The following is a 25,205-nucleotide window of genomic DNA, read 5'->3' as shown; positions in this document are numbered from 1 at the left end:
ATGTTGCCAATACCATAAGGCTTTGTAGCTCAGTGGTTAGAGCACTTGTCTAGTAAACCAGGGGTTGTGTGTTCAATTCTAACATGGGCCTGTTAGGGAATCATTGACTCACAAAATAATCTTTGCATATTTTGTAGTACTGCATTGTCATGTCTGTATTTAGGGTCTCTGGGAGCCAATATTCCTCCTCACTCCTTTGAATTTTACTGTCAATGGAATTCACCATTCAGCCAGAACCAAGTTAATTTGCTGTTTTAAAGTAATGTTGTGAAAACTATAAGACCTTGTAGCTCAGTGGTTAGAGCACTGGTCTAGTAAACCAGGGGTAGTGAGTTCAATTCTTACCTGGGCCTTTCAGTGATTACTTACAGAAACCAATATAGTGCAGATAACTCATTGCTCTGCATTGTCATGCCTGCATTGTCATGCCTGCATTGTCATGCCTGCATTTAGGGTTTCACGGGGGTGATATTTTTCCTCACGACCCTGATAGTTACTGTGAATTAAATCTGCTATTCAGCAAGAATCCGGTTAATTTGCTTTTTTAAAGTCATGTTACCTACACCGAAAGGCTTCATAGCTCAGTGGTTAGAGTACTGGTCTCGTAAACCAGGGGTCGTGAGTTCAATTCTCACTGGGGCCTTTTAGGAAATCATTGACTCACCAAATAAACTTTGCATATTTTGTAGTACTGCATTGTCATGTCTGCATTTAGGGTCTCTGGGAGTTAATATTCGCCCTTACTACTCTGATAGTTACTGTCAAAGAACCTTAGTTTAGCCAGAACCAGATTCATTTGCTTTTTGTAAGTCATGTTACTATAAACTTAAGTCCTCGTAGCTCAGTGGTTAGAGCACTGTTCTTGTAAACCAGGGGTCGTGAGTTCAAATCTCACTGGGGCCTTTTAGGGAATTTTTGACTCACCAAATAATCTTTGCATATTTTGTAGTACGTCATTGTCATGTCTGTATTTAGGGTCTCTGGGAGCCAATATTCCTCCTCACTCCTCTGAATTTTACAATCAATGGAAGTCACCATTCAGCCAGAACCAAGTTAATTTGCTGTTTTAAAGTAATGTTGCCAATACCATAAGGCTTTGTAGCTCAGTGGTTAGAGCACTGGTCTAGTAAACCAGGGGTCGTGAGTTCAATTCTCACTGGGGCCTGTTAGGGAATCATTGACTCACCAAATAATCTTTGCATATTTTGTAGTACTGCATTGTCATGTCTGTATTTAGGGTCTCTGGGAGCCAATATTCCTCCTCACTCCTTTGAATTTCACTGTCAATGGAATTCACCATTCAGCCAGAACCAAGTTAATTTGCTGTTTTAAAGTAATGTTGCGAACACTATAAGGCCTTGTAGCTCAGTGGTTAGAGCACTGGTCTAGTAAACCAGGGGTCATGAGTTCAATTCTCACCTGGGCCTTTCAGTGATTACTTACCGAAACCAATATAGTGCAGATAATTCATTGCTCTGCATTGTCATGTCTGCATTTAGGGTTTCACGGGGGTGATATTTTTCCTCACGACCCTGATAGTTACTGTGAATTAAATCTGCTATTCAGCAAGAATCCGGTTAATTTGCTTTTTTAAAGTCATGTTACCTACACCGATAGGCTTCATAGCTCTGTGGTTAGAGTACTGGTTTTGTAAACCAGGGGTCGTGAGTTCAATTCTCACTGGGGCCTTTTAGGAAATCATTGACTCACCAAATAAACTTTGCATATTTTGTAGTACTGCATTGTCATGTCTGTATTTAGGGTCTCTGGGAGCCAATATTCCTCCTCACTACTCTGAATTTTACAATCAATGGAATTCACCATTCAGCCAGAACCAAGTTAATTTGCTGTTTTAAAGTAATGTTGCCAACACTATAAGGCCTTGTAGCTCAGTGGTTAGAGCACTGGTCTAGTAAACCAGGGGTCGTGAGTTCAATTCTCACCTGGGCCTTTCAGTGATTACTTACCTAAACCAATATAGTGCAGATAATTCATTGCTCTACATTGTCATGCCTCCATTTAGAGTTTCACAGGGGTGATTTTTTTCCCCACGACCCTGATAGTTACTGTGAATTAAATCTGCTATTCAGCAAGAATCCGGTTAATTTGCTTTTTTAAAGTCATGTTACCTCGACCGAAAGGCTTCATAGCTCAGTGGTTAGAGTACTGGTCTCGTAAACCAGGGGTCGTGAGTTCAATTCTCACTGGGGCCTTTTAGGAAATCATTGACTCACCAAATAAACTTTGCATATTTTGTAGTACTGCATTGTCATGTCTGTATTTAGGGTCTCTGGGAGTTAATATTCGCCCTTACTACTCTGATAGTTACTGTCAAAGAACCTTAGTTTAGCCAGAACCAGATTCATTTGCTTTTTGTAAGTCATGTTACTATAAACTTAAGGCCTCGTAGCTCAGTTGTTACCGCGCTGGTCTTGTACATTAGGGGTCGTGAGTTCAAATCTCACTGGGGCCTGTGAGGGAATCATAGACTCACCAAATAATCTTTGCATATTTTGTAGTACGTCATTGTCATGTCTGTGTTTAGGGTCTCTGGGAGCCAATATTCCTCCTCACTACTCTGAATTTTACTGTCAATGGAATTCACCATTCAGCCAGAACCAGGTTAATTTTCTGTTTTAAAGTCATGGTGCCAATACCATAAGGCCTTGTAGCTCAGTGGTTAGAGCACTGGTCTAGTAAACCAGGGGTCCTGAGTTCAATTCTCACCTGGGCCTTTCAGTAATTACATACCTAAACCAATATAGTGCAGATAATTCATTGCTCTGCATTTAGGGTTTCACGGGGGTGATATTTTTCCTCACGACCCTGATAGTTACTGTGAATTAAATCTGCCATTCAGCAAGAATCCGGTTAATTTGCTTTTTTAAAGTCATGTTACCTAGACCGAAAGGCTTCATAGCTCAGTGGTTAAAGTACTGGTCTCGTAAACAAGGGGTCGTGAGTTCAATTCTCACTGGGGCCTTTTAGGGAATCACTGACTCACCAAATAAACTTCGCATATTTTGTAGTACTGCATTGTCGTGTCTGTATTTAGGGTCTCTGGGAGCCAATATTCCTCCTCACTCCTTTGAATTTTACTGTCAATGGAATTCACCATTCAGCCAGAACCAAGTTAATTTGCTGTTTTAAAGTCATGTTGCCAATACCATAAGGCTTTGTAGCTCAGTGGTTAGAGCACTGGTCTAGTAAACCAGGGGTAGTGAGTTCAATTCTCACTGGGGCCTGTTAGGTACTCACTGACTCACCAAATAAGCTTTGCAGATTTTGTAGTACTGCATTGTCATGTCTGTATTTAGGGTCTCTGGGAGCCAATATTCCTCCTCACTCCTCTGACGTTTATTGTCAATGGAATTCACCATTCAGCCAGAACCAGGCTAATTTTCAGTTTTAAAGTCATGTTGCCAACACTATAAGGCCTTGTAGCTCAGTGGTTAGAGCACTGGTCTCGTAAACCAGGGGTCATTAGTTCGATTCTCTCTGGGGCCTTTTAGGGAATCATTGACTCACCAAATAAAATTTGCATATTTTGTAGTACGTCGTTGTCATGTCTGTATTTAGGGTCTCTGGGAGCCAATATTCCTCCTCACTCCTTTGAATTTTACTGTCAATGGAATTCACCATTCAGCCAGAACCAAGTTAATTTGCTGTTTTAAAGTCATGTTTCCAATACTATAAGGCCTTGTCTAGTAAACCAGGGGTCGTGAGTTCAATTCTCACCTGGGCCTTTCAGTGATTATTTACCAAAACCAATATAGTGCAGATAATTCATTGCTCTGCATTGTCATGCCTGCATTTAATTTTCTGTTTTAAAGTCATGGTGCCAATACCATAAGTCCTTGTAGCTCAGTGGTTAGAGCACTGGTCTAGTAAACCAGGGGTCGTGAGTTCAATTCTCACTGGGGCTTGTTAGGGAATCATTGACTCACCAAATAATCTTTGCATATTTTGTAGTACTGCATTGTCATGTCTGTATTTAGGGTCTCTGGGAGCCAATATTCCTCCTTACTCCTTTGAATTTTACTGTCAATGGAATTCACCATTCAGCCAGAATTAAGTTAATTTGCTGTTTTAAAGTCATGTTGCCAATACTATAAGGCCTTGTAGCTCAGCGGTAAGAGCACTGTTCTAGTAAACCAGGGGTCGTGAGCTCAATTCTCACCTCGGCCTTTCAGTGATTACTTACCTTAACCAATATAGTGCAGATAATTCATTGCTCTGCATTGTCCTGCCTGCATTTAGGGTTTCACGGGGGTGATATTTTTCCTCACTACCCTGATAGATACTGTGAATTAAATCTGCTATTCAGCAAGAATCCGGTTAATTTGCTTATTTAAATTAATGTTACCAAGACCGAAAGGCTTCATAGCTCAGTGGTTAGAGTACTGGTCTTGTAAACCAGGGTTGGTGAGTTCAATTCTCGCTGGGGCCTTTTAGGGAATCATTGACTCACGAAATAAACTTTGCATATTTTGTAATACGTCATTGTCATGTCTGTATTTAGGTTCTCTGGGAGCCTATATTCCTCCTCACGACTCTGAATTTTACTGTCAATGGAATTCACCATCCAGTCAAAACCAAGTTAATTTGCTGTTTTAAAGTCATGTTGCCAATACCATAAGGCTTTGTAGCTCATTGATTAGAGCACTGGTCTAGTAAACCAGGGGTCGTGAGTTCAATTCTCACTGGGGCCTGTTAGAGAATCATTGACTCACCAAATAATCTTTGCATATTTTGTAGTACGTCATTGTCATGTCTGTATTTAGGGTCTCTGGGAGCCAATATTCCTCCTCACGACTCTGAATTTTACTGTCAATGGAATTCACCATTCAGCCAGAACCAGGTTAATTTTCTGTTTTAAAGTCATGTTGCCAATACTATAAGGCCTTGTAGCTCAGTAGTTAGACCACTGGTCTCGTAAACCAGGGGTCGTTAGTTCGATTCTCACTGGGGCCTCTTAGTGATTACTTACCTAAACCAATATAGTGCAGATAATTCGTTGCACTGCATTGTCATGCCTGCATTTAGGGTTTCACGGGGGTGATATTTTTCCTCACGACCCTGATAGTTACTGTGAATTAAATCTGCTATTCAGCAAGAATCCGTTTAATTTGCTTTTTTAAAGTCATGTTACCTAGACAGAAAGGCTTCATAGCTCAGTGGTTAGAGTACTGGTCTAGTAAACCAGGGGTCGTGAGTTCAATTCTCACTGAGGCCTGTTAGGGAATCATTGACTCACCGAATAATCTTTGCATATTTTGTAGTACTGCATTGTCATGTCTGTATTTAGGGTCTCTGGGAGCCAATATTCCTCCTAACTACTCTGAATTTTACTGTCAATGGAATTCACCATTTAGCCAGAACTAGGTTAATTTTCTGTTTTAAAGTCATGGTGCAAATACCATAAGGCCTTGTAGCGCAGTGGTTAGAGCACTGGTCTAGTAAACCAGGGGTGGTGAGTTCAATTCTCACTGGGGCCTGTTAGGGAAACATTGACTCACCAAATAATCTTTGCATATTTTGTAGTACTGCATTGTCATGTCTGTATTTAGGGTCTCTGGGAGCCAATATTCCTCCTCACTCCTTTGAATTTTACTGTCAATGGAATTCACCATTCAGCCAGAACCAAGTTAATTTGCTGTTTTAAAGTAATGTTGCGAACACTATAAGGCCTTGTAGCTCAGTGGTTAGAGCACTGGTCTAGTAAACCAGGGGTCGTGAGTTCAATTCTCACCTGGGCCTTTCAGTGATAACTTACCAAAACCAATATAGTGCAGATAATTCATTGCTCTGCATTGTCATGCCTGCATTTAGGGTTTCACGGGGGTGATATTTTTCCTCACGACCCTGATAGTTACTGTGAATTAAATCTGCTATTCAGCAAGAATCCGGTTAATTTGCTTTTTTAAAGTCATGTTACCTACACCTAAAGGCTTCATAGCTCAGTGGTTAGAGTACTGGTCTTGTAAACCAGGGGTCGTGAGTTCAATTCTCACTGGGGCCTTTTAGGAAATCATTGACTCACCAAATAAACTTTGCATATTTTGTAGTACTGCATGTCCTGTCTGTATTTAGGGTCTCTGGGAGCCAATATTCCTCCTCACTACTCTGAATTTTACAATCAGTGGAATTCACCATTCAGCCAGAACCAAGTTAATTTGCTGTTTTAAAGTAATGTTGCCAATACCATAAGGCTTTGTAGCTCAGTGGTTAGAGCACTTGTCTAGTAAACCAGGGGTTGTGTGTTCAATTCTAACATGGGCCTGTTAGGGTATCATTGACTCACAAAATAATCTTTGCATATTTTGTAGTACTGCATTGTCATGTCTGTATTTAGGGTCTCTGGGAGCCAATATTCCTCCTCACTCCTCTGACGTTTACTGTCAATGGAATTCACCATTCAGCCAGAACCAGGTTAATTTTCTGTTTTAAAGTCACATTGGCAATGCTATGAAGCTTTGTAGCTCAGTGGTTAGAGCACTGGTCTTGTAAACCAGGGGTCGTGAGTTCAATTCTCACTGGGTCCTTTTAGGGAATCATTGACTCACCAAATCAACTTTGCATATTTTGTAGTACTGCATTGTCACACCTGTATTTAGGGTTTTTGGGAGTTAATATTATTCCTCACTACCTTTATTGTTACTGTTGAAGACCTCAGTTTAGCCAGAACCAGATTAGTTTGCTGTTTGTAAGTCATGTTACTAAAAACTTAAGACCTCGTAGCTCAGTGGTTAGACCACTGGCCTCGTAAACCAGCGGTCGTTAGTTCGATTCTCACTGGGGCCTTTTAGGGAATCATTGACTCACCAAATAATCTTTGCATATTTTGTAATACTGCATTGTCATGTCTGTATTTAGGGTCTCTGGGATTTAATATTCCTCATCACTACTCTGATAGTTACTGTTGAAGAACCTCAGTTTAGCCAGAACCAGATTAGTTTGCTATTTTTAAGTCATGTTATTTAAAACACAAGGCCTCGTAGCTCAGTGTTTAGAGCACTGGTCTTGTGAACCAGGGGTTGTAAGTTCATTTCTCACTGGGTTCTTTTAAGGAATCATTGACTCACCAAATAAACTTCAGATATTTTGTAGTACTGCATTGTAATTTCTGTATTTAGGGTCTCTGGGAGCCAATATTCATCCTCTCTACACTGATAGTTATTGTCAATGAAATTGACCATTCGGGCAGAACCAGGTTAATTTTCTGTTTTGAAGTCATTTTGCCAAAATCGCAAGGGCTCGTAGCGCAGTGGTTACAGCACTGGCCTTGTGAACCAGGCGTCGTGAATTCAAATCTCACCTGGGCCTTTCATTTATTGCTTGCCTAAACCAATATAGTGCAGATGTTTAGTAGTACTGCATTGTCATGCCTGTATTTAGTGTCTCTGTGAGTAACATTTCTTTTGATGTGTTCAACTGTACGTGTTTGAATTTGATTGAAGTTTGAACTTAGAATCTAAGTTAACATGGGATCCAGATTCAATATGATTATTTTTCACCAAAATTGCTACAGGGCTGGTAATTTTCCACCCTGGTCTCTGTGTAACTCGATAGCGGACCCCCTTGGTTGGTAGGTGACCGAGCCCACCCATAAAGGCAAGCTTTCTGCCGTGAGGCTCAGCTGCCCAGCTGGACTCTTTCTCTCTCTCTCTTCATCTTTTTCTTCAAACAATGGCTTGGCGACCCTCCAATCCAGGCTTTCCGCGTCTCGGAAAACCCCCAGACCATTTGTAATTGCAACTTCGCAGACATTAACCCGATTGTACAATTTGGTGCCTCCAATTGGGTTAAACATTTAGGTTAAAGGTGGGTCCCATGTTGGTTTGGTTAGGAAATCCATCACCTCGTTCAAGACCATTTCTCCTTTCCTGTTTTTGTTGTTTCTTTGATTATTTGATCAATTCTAGTGTTCGCTTTATTGCCTATTACAGTAGTTAGAGTTTTTGCTTCTTTTATGTTCCAAATAGATTTTCCCCACATAGGTTAGAAAATAAACGTGCACGAAATCAAAACCTGATTGCTTACTGTGTGTGTGTTTCATCAATTTATAGTGATCTCTAAGCTGAAAAAAGAACTCATAAAATCGTAAAAAGGGTACAGCCTTCATTTTAATGACTGATTCAACAAGGTTCTTATTTGTTATTCTGGTAAAACTATCAACAGATGTGGTGCTCCGAGGTTCTGATTCAAAATGAATTTAAATATTAAATTTGAGTGTCAATTAATGAGTCAATTGATTATTAATTTAATAATGAACAATTATTGATTTAATGATTCATTGAAATGCTTTCCCTTACACTGTTTATCAATGAGTGTCATTTGTATAGAGGTGGCCAATTTCTCCGCCAAATGTATACAAATTACCTCATTTAGATACGCGAAAAAAAAAAAAAAAACACTGCCGCACCAGGACGCAATCTGGTTGGCAGCGCAGTTAGTACTAAATTTCCCCATTTGTGCGTGCTTAGTGGATTACATGCTTCCGGATTGCTCCATTTATACCATTTAGCACCGTACAAAAGCCACACAAACCTTTAGTTGGTCTGGCCCATAGTTGTTTTCAAACAGTATTGGTCCAAATATTCACAAAAATATATATTTTAAAAGTTTGAATCAGTTAAGAATACTAATTAATATTAACTACCCTAGGTTTTCCATACAGTACGGTACATTGATTCATTTGTGGCCACCATGATATCACCAAGGACCACCAAACAAGCAATTAAAAGTGTACTATTTAGTAACACCTTAAGAGTACAAATGCATCCCATCAATACATGATTATTATTATTATCTTATTGAGTCTTCCCTGCTAACTAATGGGCCCACTCGCTCACTTATCTCTATCCCATAATAATTTCATACTGCCCTTGAAGCTCATTATGCCTGTAAATTCTGCAATGTATTCAAGTATATATACATGAATAGCATTTTCATTAGGAATTCCATGGAATTTACATTCAGATATTGACTGCTATGGATAAAAAAAGAAAAGTATCATTGTATTTGTCTCACTTAACCTCCAAAATACAGACCACAAGGGCAGTTTTTATGTAAATTAAAATGGGAGAAAACAATTCTCTTTGCAGACGTATAGGAGTAAAACACTGTGGTTTAAATAGTTGACCATTGAGCTATTAATGAGACATCAGGGATTGGAAACTGCAGATCTGACCAGTCATTTAACAGATTGCAAAAAGTGTTCGGCAATAAACATTTTGAACCTGTCACCGGGTAGCTGTCAGACTTCATGTATACATGAAGTCTATATTATAAAACCAAAGTCTAAAATTTAAATTATTTCCCACAAATATTCATCATATCCTCTTCCTCCCCCGTTTCAAACACAGTCTCTTGCACACCTTCATAATTGCAAATCTGCCTTCCTTTGAAGTCATCTGTTCAGGACTGTCATCAGTGTGTGCGTGTGTGTGTCCTTTGAATAGGCCGACAGACATCTGGCTTGTCAAGGTCATTTATTCAACAACAAGTTCATACGCACTGGGTGTGTCACCATGGTAACATGCTCTGCCATTAGTCGTCTTCACAGACACGTCTCTGCCAACGTCTCACTTTCAAAGCTCATTCAAAGATAACTACGAACTGTCGAGACAGCGTTTTCTTTTGCTCTTTTGTATTTATTCATGATGCTAACACATATGGGTACCAGTGATGGCAAAATGAAGTAAGACCATAGAACTGGAAATGGATGTGCTGAGTTGGAAAGTAGTACATGTCTCTGTCGTGCTTACTCAGTGCAATATTGTTGAACGAGCTGTGTTTAATCTTTAAAGCCTCACACACACCACAGAAAATTAGCTGTGTGGTTATCGGTCCATGCACCTCAGGAGCAATATGGCAATCTCAACAAGTTTGCCAACGCTGATACAAAAATAATGTAATGTAGTCAGTTTCACCAAGTGACTTATTAATAATAATTACATTATATTTAAATGATTGAGTTCACTGCCCATGTCAATGTATAGTATTAGAATTGCATGTATTTTCAATAATTATACAAATTAAATCACTTACAAGAGCTGGATCTCTATTATTTATAATTACTTAAATTTTATTATGAATATATATCATCTAAGAAGTGCTGTATGTGTGGGGGGAAAACATTGCTGTATGTTTCACAACTTCTTTAAAATTAAAGTTAAAATGCCGCCAAAGAGTTGAATAAAACCGCAGAGCAGGTGCATGTGAATGTGCCAGCACAGACATTGTCACAATATATCGAGCGGTTCTTCCTCACAGTACATCTGCATGCACCAACTGCTACTTTCCAAAAATACGCCAGAGAGTAGCACCTTTTACTGAAGATTCACAGCATTCAAACAGCTCACTGGATACACAATATGCCTGAGTCAATTCAAGGAGAATTTCTAAGTGAATTGTTGCAAGATTTTGGGATATTTAGAGCAAATAAGCTCAAAATATGATCTCTATATTCATGGTTTGCTTTTAATTAGCCAAAAAAGCTTGCCTAAATCATGTCCAATCCTAACATGTATCCATCCATCCATTTTCTATAGCGCTTGTGCTCGTTTGGGCCTCTTGTGGGTGAGCTGGCTGATGTCTAGGAAGCGGGGTACACCCTGGGCTGGCTGGTTGCCAGCCAATTGCAGGGCCCATAAAAACAAACACTCTCACATTCACACCAATTAGTCTGGAACTAGCCAAACACGCATGCTTATGATAGCACCCAGAGGGAAAAAACAAAACAAAAATACAAGCAGATTTTAATCTCAATTTGTACACGTTTATGATTTTTCCCCGATAAAGAAGATTATTGTAGGTAGGGCTGGGCAATAAATCTAATTCATTTGATACATCGTCATTTTAAAAATCGAATCGTTGAAAATTTGCAAAATCGTGAAATAGAATTTTGTGTTTTGGATTATTAAAAGTTGTTGTTCTTATGTTCTGTTACATCAAATTGTTTTTGTGAGTTATAATTTTGTTGCATGTGGCAGAATGCTGAATGGGTGGTTTACAAGACATGTTTACAATAGCTATCAATTCCTTAATTGTGGCATTTAAGCACAAACTATGAATGCTAAGTTTATGTTAAAACTGATTTAGAATCAGTATACATTATTGTTGTATGAACATTTTGCACAGGAATTATTTTTGAATAAATGAAAGCATTAAATGTTTTCTGAATTTATTAGATCAAAATCAATTAAAATCATAAACGTCCTGAATGATGCAAAAATCGCGATTTTATTTTTTGGGCCATATCGCCCAACCCTAATCGTAGATCAATTAAACACACATGCTCTCTCTTGATGGAAACGTGTCTTGATAAATCACGTGATGTTTGCATCGGCCTCCTGTTCGAATTAATGTAAACTGCAGATCGGAATAGATCACGTCATATGCAAACACTTGACCAAAGACCTTCAGTCGAAATTATTTCAATTGGAATAAACAAAAACGTCTCCATGTAATTGCGGCTACTGAAGACTTATTTAGGATTAAATGTGAATGTGCATGGTTGTCTGTTTACACAGTATGTGCCCTGCAATTGGCTGGCGACTAGTCCATGATGTAACACGCCTCTCGCCAAAAGTCCCCAGTACATCCACAACGCTAACAAGAATAAAATATAGAAAATGGATTGATAGAAAAATCAGTGATTTTAACAGGGCCAATGTGGTTCAGTGCACATGTGAAAATTTGCATAATTGGTTGCTTACTAACAACTCATCACATGAGACATTGGTGGTGAAATGTCATTTCACATTTTCTGTCCTTTCATTTTAATTTACCTTTCCGCTTTGTGTCCTTCTCTCCCAGAAGAGAACTGCTCTTGATATGCTTCTTTTATCACTTTCCCTTTACTTTCATACCATATCTACATTTCTCTGATAGTACAGAACTCATTTGCTCTTTCCTAATTAGTCTGGGATGAAACACACTCACTTATCATTTTACCACATGTGACATCACACAAAAACACACTCTTATAACAGAAACACACGCCAAGAGTAATGCATACAGACATAGGCACACACACACACACACACACACACACACACAATGGATTAGTCTTGAGAGAAAATGAGAAATGAGGGGTACTACTTTAGGGAGGAAATGGGGAAAGGGAGCAGATAGAAAAGGGAGCGCAAATGAGAAACACTAGACAATGAAGAGCATTTCTGTGCCATCTTCACCCGAATTTTCTTCTACTGTGGGTTGCTTCCTTTAGCAAAAAATACATCTGAGAATGTTTCTGGGCTTGTGATTATTCATTCATAAGAAGAAAAGCTAGCTTTTAGAGAGACCATTTAGACTAAAATGACTCAGCTTTGGGAGGCGCATCATTGATGATGTTTAATGGACCGAATAAGGACTTAAACATTAAAAAATAATATGCGATAGCATGTTTAGCACGTCTGCCTCATAACCAGAGGACAAGAGTTTAAATATCAATTGGAATACATCTTTGTGTGGAGTTTGCATGTTTTTTCCCTACTCAGAATCTGAATTATCATCTATATTTGCCAAATATGTACAGTTGTGCATGAAATTGGTATGTAAATTTATGAGCACAGTTGTAAATGTAATGCTAAACATCGCTTAATGACACAAAAATGCTATGAATCATAAGCAAAATTCACAAGCACATTTCTGAACATGTCAACTTCAACCTCTCAAAATATCAAAACAATTGCCACCATATTTAGGATTTTATGGGCATTAAACCTCTTTCTCACCATACAGTACGCTCATGTTTACATACAGCTAGGGTGTGTAAACTTTCAAGCACAACTGTAGAAACACACAAGAATTAGTTTTTACAAACATATGCCAAAGACACACTTTTAAGGTTAAATGAAGACTGTAAATTTTGTTGTTAGTCTATTATGCATCCTGCAATTGATTGGAGACAAATCCAGGATATACACTGCCTTGCACCTAAAGTCAGCCAGCATTAGCATTGCCACCCATGTTACAGTGTGTTTTTTAATTAATGTATCATTGTATGTGTGTTGAAGCCAGTAAAAATCTTGGCTGCTATTCATAATCATTACTGGAAATTTATTCACTGTATTGCATCTATATTTGCGACAAAATTAACATGTACTGGTAGGCTCATTATAAAAGGAATTTATTTAGTCTACAAGACACAGTGGTGTACACTGCATTCTTTAAATATTGTTTAAAAAATATATATAAAAACAAAGATTCACCTCTGCACAGGTTGTCATTGTCTGGTTCATAACCCGCCTTACAGCTGCAACTCCCAATGGGTACCATCCACTCGCCATCGCCATTACAGTAAAGCTTTATGGGCACATCCACTTCCTCTGCATTGGGGATACAACTTCCTCTGGCAATGACAAGTGATGTGGATTCTGCTCCGGTAAGGGTCTGGAAACATTTCCCAACATATTTTACAAAATTAATATCTAGGAACAATACATAAAACTCCGCCACCGAAAACACTTCTAAAGAGCAGCCGTGTCCATTCCGTACCTCTGGGAAGTAAGCAAAGTTCTGAACTATGCTGGGACACTTTTTGTAGAAAACTCTGACAGCAAGGAGGGACATACACGCTCCCAGGTCCTGGAAAGCCAAATGGAATCCTTTTCCTTTGGACAGTGGGCCAAAACTTCGAATTTCCGTGTTCACTTTCATCAACCTGCCACCAAAATCAACTTGGGAGAAACTCTCATCTGCTGCAATGGTGTCCACCTATTCCACAGGAAAGAGTATGAGAACCAGTAAAAGTATTAAATACTGTGCAGGTCCAACCACTTGCATCGTAAGACAGACAGCAAGAAATCAAAACACAAAAAAGAGAAAAACGATTTCCACAAAACCTTTTAGAGGTGTAATGCAAGGATATCTGATTCATTGTTGGAAGCAATAGCTCCTTAAAAAATGACGTGTCCAATACAGACTACATGATGGAGGCAAAATGCAGTAAATGTAATGGTTGCAGCGGCGAGGTTGTGTCAGCATTCAACTGATTGTGAATTGAGAACTGCTGGCGACATGAGCAACTTACTTTAGTCCAACAAGTCCTCCACCAAAAACGGCTATATTGGTCGTTTTACCATGCACCAAAATACGACCAAGTGTTACATATTGTAGTTAAGCGACCTCTATCGGCCATGTTCTATCACCCATGTTAAATAGTGAAAAGAAGAATCAAACTCAGATTGACTGGTCATATGATGAACATTTATCTTACTGAGCTAACAGGTGGGTAACAATCATAATGGTTTTTTTTTTGTGTTCACATGTATTTCAATTCGCCGTCGGAGTAATGGTTGAGGTTAGGAAGAGGCACACTGAGGTTGTAGACTGCTAGAAAATGTAGTCAACACTAAGAAAACATGTAGACAACACCAAAACAATCACTGGCCAAATAGCTCAGTCAGATAAACACTTTCCTTCGGAACGGACGGACCGGGTTCGAGTCCTACTTTTGGATTTTTGTGCTATTTACCATGACCGATAGAGGTCGCTAAACTGAAATACGCAACACTTGGTCGTAATTTGGCACCTTTTGAAAACGACCTATGTGGTTGTATTTATTGGAGGACTGTCTCTACTTTAGATACAAAAACAAATGTCACCCCTTTGTTACTATCTAACATTACACATCGCTGATACAGCAGTACACAGTGTATATTGAGGCAACATGTTACCAAGACTTAAGGGCTCAGCGATGCTATTTACTTTGGAATAAAGTGGTACCTTGACTTACAAGTTGCTGTTGTTCCATGACCAAGCTTACAACTCAATTTTCTCGTATATCAAATCAATTTACCTCATTCAAATGAATTAAAATGCCATTTCCATATTTTTCATACTTAATACAGTAAGTATAAGTCACACCAGTCAAAAAAAACGTGTCATGAAGAAGAAAAAAAACACGTCACTTCGGACTATGTCATGTTTTGGGGGAAAAAAAAAATCAGAAAAAAACGAGACCAAGAACAAAAGTTAGGACTCTTACCCAATTTGTGTTGATGGCATCAAATGAGTTCCACTTGAATTCGAAAATTCTGCTTCTAACTTTGGAAAAGCGTTTTCCTTTTTAGTTTAAAATGGCTTACCTTAAGTAAAGAGAGTACAAGGATTTTGGGTGCCAGTCTGAGCTCTAATTTTAATTCAACTCTGGACTTGAAGGCAAAGACTTGAGACTTGTGACTTGCAAAACAATGACTTACTCCCACCTCTGGGCTGAATAGTAATATAAAAGACAGTTTTTGCTGTAAGATGATCAATATCTCTTTCCTTTAATGTTAATAAGGATGAATGTTATTCAGAGGTGTATTTACAAAATTGTTCTTTAATAGTTGTGGCATAGAGTTGGGACATAAGAGAAAATAATTGAGAAGCACTGCATTAAGAGGCATGATCTAGTGATAATCTAGCTGGAATCAGTTGGGTTGGGCATTTACCACGCAATTAGTTCATTATGGACGTCTACTCCATGCTCCTCGCAAGTGTTTTCATCTTGTTTTTGTGTGTTTGACTGTTTGTCCCATTCAATAAACGGCTGAAAGTGTATCAATGAATGTGGCTCTCCTTTTATTTTCACTTTACTGGAGCAGTCGCTTATGTGAAGCTCGTTTCACAGTCAAATTTTGACTCACAGAACACAGCAAGCTTGTAAGCTGGGCCACACTTAAGTCAAGGTACCATTGTATTATATCTAATGATGCGATATCTTATTGCTACCACAAGTTTTATGTAGTTACCTTAAGAAAGGGGGCATTTGCCCAATATTCCACCCCTCTGATCCCCTCTGACACAGCCCTGTCTGTTTCCAGGTAGTAAAGGTTGAACGTCTCTTTGCAGGAGCCAAGGACACTGGGGATCGATGCACAGTCACGGACAGTGAAGCGGATTTCCACATAGATGCGCAGCGCTGCCCGTCTGTCAATGTATGTGGTGAGGAGCCAGTTGTTCTGGCTGGGCTCGAACACATTGCACACTTGATACGTCCTGATGGTGTTGAGGTTCTCATCGTAGCCACTCACCTCCTCCCACTGCCAGAAAGGTTAGTGTGTGAAACAAGCGGCCGTGGGGCGTGGGGCGTGGGGTTTTTGGAATGAGTGTGGAGAGAAAGAGAAGAGATAGAAAAAGCAAAATGACAAATGTGTTTACTGAACCTTGATTCAGATTCAACTGAGTTCTCTCTTCAACGGCATATTTTGTCTCTTCTTAGTCTTGTTCAGGGTTGCACCGGGTTGTGCATCAATTACCAACAATACACATTTCAAACACACAAAACTCATCACCTTAGCTGACTTTATTTAATTAGACAACATTTATGAGGTCACTGAAGGTTTAGTGACACTTGCCTGACTTGTATGCAGGTTGTGTGGGTTCAGGTCTCTCTCAGTGAGGGTGTGAATGTAAGTGTGAATGGCTGTCTGTCTCTATATGTGCCCTGTGATTGAGCGACAACCAATCCAGGGTGCAGCCTGCCCAATGCCATCTGAGATATGCTCCACTTCTCAGTGACTTTGAGGATAAGAAGATGGATGTGCTGTGGCTGTATTTTTTTATAAGCTACGGATGAAAAATTAGGTAATATATACGAATTGAAAAAAAAAGTTACGAGTGCGGGCAATACTTAAATTTTTTTGAGGGACTTCCATATTCACTGTCACTATTGTCATATATATGTTGTAGCTTGTAGCAAAGGTGAGTGATGGCATGCACGCTGTGATCGCAAGTTTACAATTTCCAGCATCCCGGTCACAGATATTTATGATCCTGGCATAATCAATTCCGTTCATTGGAGATTTTAGTCTTGCGCTCACTCTCATCTACTAACTCCACAGAACATGTGCAAAAAGATGGTGTAAATTCAATTACCTGGATGCTAAATGCCAATGTAAAGAGAGATTCTGTATCGTTTAAATTATAAAGGACTTACGTTTACATATGTATGTATTTATTTATTTTTGTAATTACTGAGCTTTATGCTTTATTTACGGGAATTGGCTCCAGCTGCCTAGATTGGCTGGCAAACAATTCAGGGCGTACTCCGCCTACTGCCCGAAGCCAGCTAAGATAGGCTCCAGCGCCCCTTGTGACCCTTGAGAGGACTAAGCAGTTTAGAAAATGGATGGATGGGCTCCAGCTATGGTTGCTGTAAAAATACTCTACTCTTGACTACTTTTTTTGTAATCAAAATAAAACAGTGTTTTCAGGGCATGGATCTGTATTTTGTTTACATTTCATTCTAGCACTATTTATAATACTGCTAATCCTGTTTCATCTCAATAATAGGCCACCTTGAAGTATATTCAATACTATTTACCCTTTTGCACACAAGCATACTCATGCTCACATATCAATAGTAAAAATAAACAAAAAAAGTTCATACTCCATTGGCAGGGAATGATATCCAGCCCAGCTCAGCCGTTGCTGTCCTTGTATCCATCACTGTATCTGTCACACAAAAGAAGACAGGAACAGGGATTAGGAAGAAGTTTATAATTGAAGCACATTTGATTTTATAACTATATACAACTTTAAAAATAATAAATATTGTGTGGTAAGGATGGACATGATAATTGATGAATCATTCAGCAATTTCATTTCTTTATTTATTTAAAAAAGATATATATTTAAATTAAAAAAAATAAAAATTACAGAATGAACAATACTGAGCTCTTAAAGAAAAAATAATAATTAATTTCTTTAAATTGTATTCCATACAACGGTGGGAGCTTTTGAATGGCATAGGCCTACCATTTGTTTGTATCCTTGCATGCAAACATTATTAGTACTTAGAGGTTCGAATGTGAACACTACAGGGTACGAACATCACACAAATTTGTACCTTTGTACCTGAACTTCCTCCTTTGAAAAATTATAAACGGAAACTACTGTATTTTATGATAACTGTAAACCCCCTACCTCAGCCATCACCTTATCGTGTGTCCTAGGGATCCTAGGAGCTAAGTTGTATGGGGTTTATACCCTTTGCAAGATCACCAATGGCAAACTGGTCCTAGTGAGAGACCAGACAAAGCACAGCTCAAAAGACCCCCATGATAATTAAAGCTATTAGAAAACATTTTCCGCTGCCCGGACGCAGGTCACCAGGGCACCCCTCTGGAGCCTGGCCTAGAGGTGAGCGCCCGGTCGCCATGGTTGTACCCATGGCTCATCCCGAAAGGACAACATGGGTCCACTTCTCATAGGTCCACCACTCTTGAGAGGGGCCATAGAGGTCAGTTGCAATGTGAGCTGGGCAACCCCTGGAGGTTGGGACCATTGCAGTCCGATCCCCAACTACAGAAACTGGCTCTAGGGACATGGAATGTCACATCTCTGGCAGAGAATGAGCTTCAGCTGGTGTGTGAGGTAAAGAAGTTCCAGCTAGGTATAGTCGGGCTAGCCTAACCTTGGGCTCTAGTACAAGTCCACTTGAAAAGGGTTGAATTCTCTTCCACTCTGGAGTTGCTCACACAGAGAGGCGCCAAGCAGAAGTGGGCATAATTATTGCCCCGCAACTCTGTGTCTGAACTGTGGGTTCCCCGATAAAGGAGAGCAGAGTTCTACATTAACAGTGACATGATTGTGCATTGATGTTGGCCATTCTGGGCAAGTACACGCATCTTACATAAATACAATTAAATCAACACATTCTTGCTTATTTAATATTTATTCATCAATATTTTCATTTATTTTCCACTTTAATTGATCAATCGTCACTTCCAATTGCCCACATCACATGCACGGCCGACTGCTTTACGTGGACATGTTCTTGTAGTTCCTTTTACTGAAAATCTAAACTTTGTACATGCTGGCGACTCCTTCCGCCATGTAGACCGCGCGCCTCTCTCTGCAATGAATTTAAATGGATTAATGGGGGAGCCACTTTGATTGGCCGGGTGTCCGCTGTGTTCCATCTCACAATGGTGCACAATGATGCCAAAGTCCTTTTCTATCTGCCCTAGTCTAGCAAAATAGCAAAATGTGTACACACATAAACCAGTGGTAGGGAACCCTGGTCCTCGAGAGCCACTGTACTGCCTGTTTTCCATGTCTCCCTCCACCAACACACCTGATTTATGAACAAGATCGTTATCAGGCTTCTACAGAGCTTTCTAATTAGCTAATCATTTGAGTCAGCTGTGTTAGAGGAGGGAGACATGGAAAACAGGCAAGACAGTGACTACATTTACATGCTGTCAAAATTAGGGTTAAGGTCAGAATTCCGGTTTCTGAAACAATCGGGGTAACATGTTTACATGTGTGGCGGAAAGAGTTACTCCTGTAGAGACACAAAATAATGTGAAAACGCAGTGGAGAAATCAATGTATCCTTTAGCAAGTAGGACGGAGCTGCGCATACAAGTTGTGACTACATAGACCAAGATCCCTTGTGAATCAAATCAGCAAAGAAAAAGAAAAGAGGACGAAGAAGAAAATAGTGAGCATGCGCACAGCAAAAAACATTGCCCCGATTGTTTGAGATATTCCAAATGCGTTTATATGAGCAAGAATTCCGGTTATGAAGGGAGTAACCCAGGGCTCTTATTCTTATTATGTATCATGCGAGCCCCCAACATGCAACCTTTTGTATTAAAACAATGGTGAAAGAACAACATCACACTGAGAGGTGGTCGCAAACAAACAAGCCACTTGATTCTTCACATGCCCTCCTCCTCCCGCATGTGTTCATGCTGTCACCCTGCTTCTCATTATCTCCCTTCCTCCTCACACCCTCCCCACCTTCATCCTCCCTTTCACTCTTCTTCTCTGTCTTTTATCCGCCCCCTTCACTTTGGGTGTTTCTTTTTTTGTCAGCGAGCTCGCCTAATTACAGCAGAATCTGCTTTTTTCAGCTCTCCCTGGAGAATGAAGGTCGTTTGGGGAAATGAAATGCTTGTCACGCGGAATGTATTCCACTATCAGAAATCAGAGAGCAAAGCTTATTCAAACAGTAACAATTGTCACCATCCAATTTGTAGCTTCAGTGCGATCAGTGATGTCTTGTCAACAAACTGTGAAAAAAGAAAAAAAAACACTAAAATATATAGCTATTCTTCTTGGTATTAATTCAGTTCTTGGTATTCTCCTCGGCCATTCCAAAGGTCTTTGTAGTTAGTGTAAAAAAGAACAGGCCTAAAAGATTCATAGTACATTTTCAACATAAAAAAATCATAGAAGTAGGCCTACTACATATTAGCAATTCTCAAAGAGGGCTTTGGATTCAGGGCTTGGCAGGGAGAAAAAGAATCTGTATTTATTGTTTATGCTGCTATGCAACCCGTACCATTTTAGTGAAGATTTGGGTAAAGAAAATTACATTTACTGTTTGAGTCAGTATAGCATCAGAATGGACTACCACAAGTTATTGAAAGTGTGCAGCAGATATGGTGAAAAAGACAGCCATACATTGTATACCTTTATTGGAGAGCAGATCGCTAGAAAAACTCCTGGATGCCCGGGTTAAAGGTGGACAACACACAGAAATTATCTCAGTTAATACTAGTCATGCCCCTTCCCACAGTGCTTTTTAGAACCTGGTCATGCGGGGTTACAAATAAGGCAATACCAAATGGATGATGTAAAACACAATCGTCAAGCAGACATAAAATGACAACCTGTTAATACAGGAAGACCTCGAGTTATGAACGAGTTCCGTTCCTACGCTGGCGACGTAGCCCGAATTTCTGCGTAAATCAGATTTTACTGTTTAAGTCGAAATTTACCAAATGTACCGTAATTTAAAAAAACATATTTGCGGCACCCGGAAGTTGCTGGAACCAAAATTTCATTGCTGTAACCAGTGGATGAGTCTGGTTACTGTCGGCATCAAGCACATTTCTGAGGCTGGGGCAAACCTTACCAAACAGACAGTGAGAAGATCCAATCAGCAAAGAGCAACATGACGTCTTAAAAGCGGGACATATGTGTGGAAGATTAGTAAACACGCGGAAAATATACTCTTGTGCGCATGCAAGTGCAAGCAGCACGTCTGCAGTAGCTCTGGATAGCCTGGTTGTTCGACAGCTTTTATTAGTGTTTTTATTGGTATGCCATGTGCAAATTAGTATACTGTATAGTAGGGATGATCTTCTCATGCTGCGACGGACTGGGCACGGAATTAAACATCTGATCCCTTAAGAGATTAAAAAAACTGTCATGGTCTGTGTTTTGGTTTTGTTTATGGGTCATGTTTTCCTTGTGTGTCTCCCTTTGCCAATGTCTGGTCAAGTTTTATCATGTCCTCCTGTGCTTGTTATCCTGGTCTCTGGTGTTACCCAATCAGTTCCCCAAGCCACGTGTGTCTTGTCCAGGTGTCTTCTGTTGTCTCGTTAGCATGTGTATTTAGTTCCCTGCTTTCTTTCAGTCCTTGTCGAGTCATTGTCATTGTCACACCCCTGCCATGTCCTGTTGTCATAATTTCCTTGCCTAGCTGTGTTCCTGTTTGGTTTGTTGCTTTGACTTATGTTTTTGGACATTATTGATTTTGTTATTTTTGCAAAGTACCTTGTTTGCCTTTTTCTTAATTAAATCCCCTTTTTGACTGCATCCCTGCCTTGCGCCTTTTGCTTCCTGCATTTAGGTCCTCCACTCCCCAACCTAACAAAACCTTTCCGAGGTTGCCGTGCGAGTGCTAAGCTAAAGGCTAAAAGGAGGAGATTCAAGCCCACCGTGCCATCAATTGTGATCGGTAACGTCAACTCCTACCACAACAAATGTGATGAGCTTGTGGCGTTTGTCAAACATCAATATAATATTACCGTGAGAGCAATCTTATCTGTTTAACAAACCTTGGCTCACAGGCATACTGAAATACCGGATGCTGCTGCGGAGCTTCCTGGATTTACCTTGATACGAGTGGACAAATATGTGATATTGAGTGGGAAAAGCAAAGGTGGAGGTCTTGTCCTCTTTGTGAACAATCGACGGTGTCATCAGACATATTTCTGTTAAGGTGAGACTATGTTGTAAAAACTTTGAGCTATTGGCATTTGGATTGAGACCATACTATGTTCCGAGAGAATTAAACAGCATTGTCGCCATTGTTGTTTACATTCCTCCCAGTGCGGAGCCGTCAGTAGTGTGTGACGTCACACATGAAACTGTTGCGCGACAGCAAACACTACATCCTGACTCTCTCTTCCGCATTTCTGGCAACACTAATCATGTTAATATCGGCCCCCACTTGACTGGATTTACGCAATATGTGGCCTGTCCCACATGGGAGCTTAAAACTTTGGACCTGTGCTATGCTAATGTTTAAGAGGGGTATAAAGTCTTAGCACTTCCACCTTTTAGGTAAATCTGACCATAATATGGTTTACCTGAGACCTGTATATAGGCCTCGTGTCCTTACATAGCCTGTAACAACACGGTCATTCAGGAAGTGTACTGAGGCCAGCGAGAGCATGCTTCGAGTGTGTCTGGAGTCTGATCCAGGATTTACAGGACAACAACAGGAGTACTGACATTGACAGAATGGTGGAATGTACAACAGACTATATTAAGTTCTGCATGGATGTTGCTCTACTGTGCTATTCTAACAATAAACGGTGGATCACAGCAGACATTAAGCTTCTTTTAAACAAGAAGAAGATGGTGTTTAGGGCTGGTAACAGAGAAAAGCGCAAGGAGATACAGCGGGAAGTGAATAGGAGTCTACGGAAGTCCAACGTAAACTACAGACTGAAGCTGGAGCGTCGGTTGAAGGCCAGTAACATCAAGGAGATGTGGAGAGGAATGCAAACCATCACTGGTATTAAAGGTAAACAGAGCCTGTCTGAAGTAATAGGTAGAGTGCAAATGAGTTTAACCTGCTCTATAACAGGTTCAATTTGACATCTACTTTTGCCATCACACCCATACTTCCTCTCTCCTCACCACCACCCTCACCCGACCATGACATCCCCCCAGCTCCTCCTGTTTCAACACCGCTTCCATCCTTCACAGTTGATGAAGTGAGAGCAGAGCTGAGGAAGCTTCATCCTATTAAATGACTGTGCAGAGCAGCTAGCGATACCTTTCCAGACACTCTGTAACATCAGTTTTCAGGCTGGCAAAGTTTGGGTACTGTGGAAAACACCTTGCCTCGTACCTGTGCCTAAAAACTCACACGTATCAGATAAAACATTTTTTAAAACCTACAGACCTGTGGCCTTTACCTCAGAGTCCTACATTATTAAGACGCTGGGTGGCTTGCCCTGCGCTACCTCAGACCTCAGGTACAACATGCACATGATCCACTCCAGTTTGCCTATTAGGAGGAAATTGGGGTGGATGATGCCATTCTGTATTTGTTGCAACGGATCTACTCCTTCCGGGTGGATAAGTGAGGATTATGTTCTTTTTTTTTTTTTTCAAGTGCATTCGACCCTATTCAATCTGGCATCCTCAAATGGTCAGAGGTGTGGACTCGAGTCATGTGACTTGGACTCAAGTCATACTAGAGTCATGAATTTGACGACTTTAGACTCGACTTGACAAAATGTTAAAAGACTTGCAACTCGATTTGGACTTTACCAACAATGACTTGTGGCTTCACTCGGACTTGAACCCCTTGACTTGAAAAGACTTGCTCCTTCCACCAAAGCAAAAAGATTCAAATGTATGTTAACGAGTAAGTTCCCCTCGGTGTGTGTGCGTGTGTGTGTACACGTGCGAGCTGGGCTGAATCCATACACAGCGCGGTCATTCAGACATGTCAGGGAAGACGCAAAGCCGCAAACACACGCCACCTACGCTAAGACAAACTTCAAAATAAAGCTGACCAAATAATACATTGACACCAATGCAACAGCCTTGGGGGATTTTACTTTAAAGTCTGCCAGCGTGAATGCCAGCTTGACTACTTCCATTTGACATTTTGGCTTGCACTATTGACGTTTTTATTGAAATCACATATTTTCTACCACCCCAAAAGTATATTAAATAGGTAATTTAGGATGCGAAGAAACTGCAAGTTAATTACGCCGTCATTGCACGATACGGTACAAGTCTCCGGCGATCGTGGCTAGTAGGTAACTGTTAACGTTAGTATTGGGTGCCTGGCTACCACTGATCTGCTGGCTCCCAACAGTAGTTTGACAGCTGTTGCTTGGCTCGCTTGCTTTTCTTATTGTTTTCAATCATGTGGACCTATGCCACTTTGTAATCCACTCTCCCTGTTTAATCGAAGGGAATGTGCCTTAAATTGCACTTAGATATAATTTGCATTATTAAAAAATAAATGACTAGAACTTTTTATTTTATAAAACACTAGCTAAAAAAAACCGAAACCAAAAACATTTAAAAAGGCTAATATGGCCAATTGGATTTTAAGAACACAATTTCAAGTGCAATATAACATAAGGCAGGATACCTTGTTATTTTATACATGGACTGTGTCTAAAATAATTATGTATCTTGCCTTATTTTGCACTTTGAATTTAATTGAATTGTATGTATTCAGTCAGGACAGTGCATGTTAATGAACATTACAAGGGACACATGCATGTAAACACACTACACCGGATTATAGCCATAGGCCAATAGGCAGATCACAGAAACTAGTGTCACGATACCAAAATGTTGACTTCAATACTATACCTGCATAAAATACCTCGATACCAGTGTTGAAACGGTACCTTGACAAAACTCTACAACATCAGTAAAAGCAGCAAAATTTAAACTGACAAAAGAACTTCAAATTATTTTTAATTTATCCATCCATCCATTTTCTTAACCGCTTGTCCTCACAAGGGTGGCGGGGGGCACTGGAGCCTATTCCAGCTGGCTTCGGGCAATAGGCGGGGTACACCCTGAACTGGTTGCCAGCCAATCGCAGCTTTTTTATTATTAATTAAAGATATTGGGATGTATACATGTTAATTTATGTACACACTGTATATATTTATGTTTATACTGTATGTGCTTTCACATTGCATGCCATATTCTTGAAGTACTTTATTTGACTGCATTTGATGTCATCCGTTTTAAATTTTGGTAATACAGTGGCACTCCAATGACTCAATGTAACGTTGCTTGAGTGTGCGTGCATGTCTCTGCTCTTCTCCATTCCGCTCCCAAAGGGTCGAATGTGTAATCAAATACTACAAACTGGAAACAAAATAATTCACACGCCACTTATTTTTAAGGCAAGTGTCAAAAATGTGTCACAACCTGTGTCTGTTGCTCTGTCAGTAGTCTGAGCTTTTTCTTTTTTCT

The 25,205-nt window shown here is 40.0% G+C and overlaps 1 protein-coding gene and 14 non-coding genes across 15 annotated transcripts in view; 14 read left to right on the top strand and 1 right to left on the bottom strand.

Annotated features, from left to right (window-relative positions):
- The window catches only part of LOC147165207 (ephrin type-B receptor 1-like), a 298,813-nt gene that overhangs the window by 247,701 nt on the left and 25,907 nt on the right, over nt 1-25,205 (bottom strand). Inside the window, exons 2-5 of the mRNA XM_086090150.1 lie at nt 17,387-17,451; nt 15,747-16,037; nt 13,507-13,725; nt 13,221-13,401 (exon numbers count right to left, since the gene is read on the bottom strand). Of these exons, the coding sequence (XP_085946276.1) occupies nt 13,221-13,401; nt 13,507-13,725; nt 15,747-16,037; nt 17,387-17,451 (756 nt within the window). The remainder of the gene's footprint in view (nt 1-13,220; nt 13,402-13,506; nt 13,726-15,746; nt 16,038-17,386; nt 17,452-25,205) is intronic.
- trnat-cgu (transfer RNA threonine (anticodon CGU)) lies at nt 571-643 on the top strand. Its single transcript has one exon. It is a non-coding gene; the product is annotated as a tRNA-Thr (tRNA).
- Nucleotides 831-903, top strand: trnat-ugu (transfer RNA threonine (anticodon UGU)). The gene has a single exon. It is a non-coding gene; the product is annotated as a tRNA-Thr (tRNA).
- Nucleotides 1,093-1,165, top strand: trnat-agu (transfer RNA threonine (anticodon AGU)). The gene has a single exon. It is a non-coding gene; the product is annotated as a tRNA-Thr (tRNA).
- Nucleotides 1,355-1,427, top strand: trnat-agu (transfer RNA threonine (anticodon AGU)). The gene has a single exon. It is a non-coding gene; the product is annotated as a tRNA-Thr (tRNA).
- On the top strand, nt 1,617-1,689 carry trnat-ugu (transfer RNA threonine (anticodon UGU)). Its single transcript has one exon. It is a non-coding gene; the product is annotated as a tRNA-Thr (tRNA).
- On the top strand, nt 1,879-1,951 carry trnat-agu (transfer RNA threonine (anticodon AGU)). The gene has a single exon. It is a non-coding gene; the product is annotated as a tRNA-Thr (tRNA).
- On the top strand, nt 2,141-2,213 carry trnat-cgu (transfer RNA threonine (anticodon CGU)). The gene has a single exon. It is a non-coding gene; the product is annotated as a tRNA-Thr (tRNA).
- trnat-agu (transfer RNA threonine (anticodon AGU)) lies at nt 2,663-2,735 on the top strand. Its single transcript has one exon. It is a non-coding gene; the product is annotated as a tRNA-Thr (tRNA).
- trnat-cgu (transfer RNA threonine (anticodon CGU)) lies at nt 2,911-2,983 on the top strand. Its single transcript has one exon. It is a non-coding gene; the product is annotated as a tRNA-Thr (tRNA).
- trnat-ugu (transfer RNA threonine (anticodon UGU)) lies at nt 4,378-4,450 on the top strand. Its single transcript has one exon. It is a non-coding gene; the product is annotated as a tRNA-Thr (tRNA).
- On the top strand, nt 5,164-5,236 carry trnat-agu (transfer RNA threonine (anticodon AGU)). Its single transcript has one exon. It is a non-coding gene; the product is annotated as a tRNA-Thr (tRNA).
- On the top strand, nt 5,688-5,760 carry trnat-agu (transfer RNA threonine (anticodon AGU)). Its single transcript has one exon. It is a non-coding gene; the product is annotated as a tRNA-Thr (tRNA).
- Nucleotides 5,950-6,022, top strand: trnat-ugu (transfer RNA threonine (anticodon UGU)). The gene has a single exon. It is a non-coding gene; the product is annotated as a tRNA-Thr (tRNA).
- Nucleotides 6,474-6,545, top strand: trnat-ugu (transfer RNA threonine (anticodon UGU)). The gene has a single exon. It is a non-coding gene; the product is annotated as a tRNA-Thr (tRNA).

This window comes from Leptonotus elevatus, chromosome 11, assembly GCF_054856555.1.
Source record: "Leptonotus elevatus isolate MCC_2025b chromosome 11, RoL_Lele_1.0, whole genome shotgun sequence".
Lineage (NCBI taxonomy): Eukaryota > Metazoa > Chordata > Actinopteri > Syngnathiformes > Syngnathidae > Leptonotus > Leptonotus elevatus.
The sequence above is the reverse complement of the archived record's forward strand: the minus strand, read 5'-3'. Positions and strand labels throughout refer to the sequence as shown.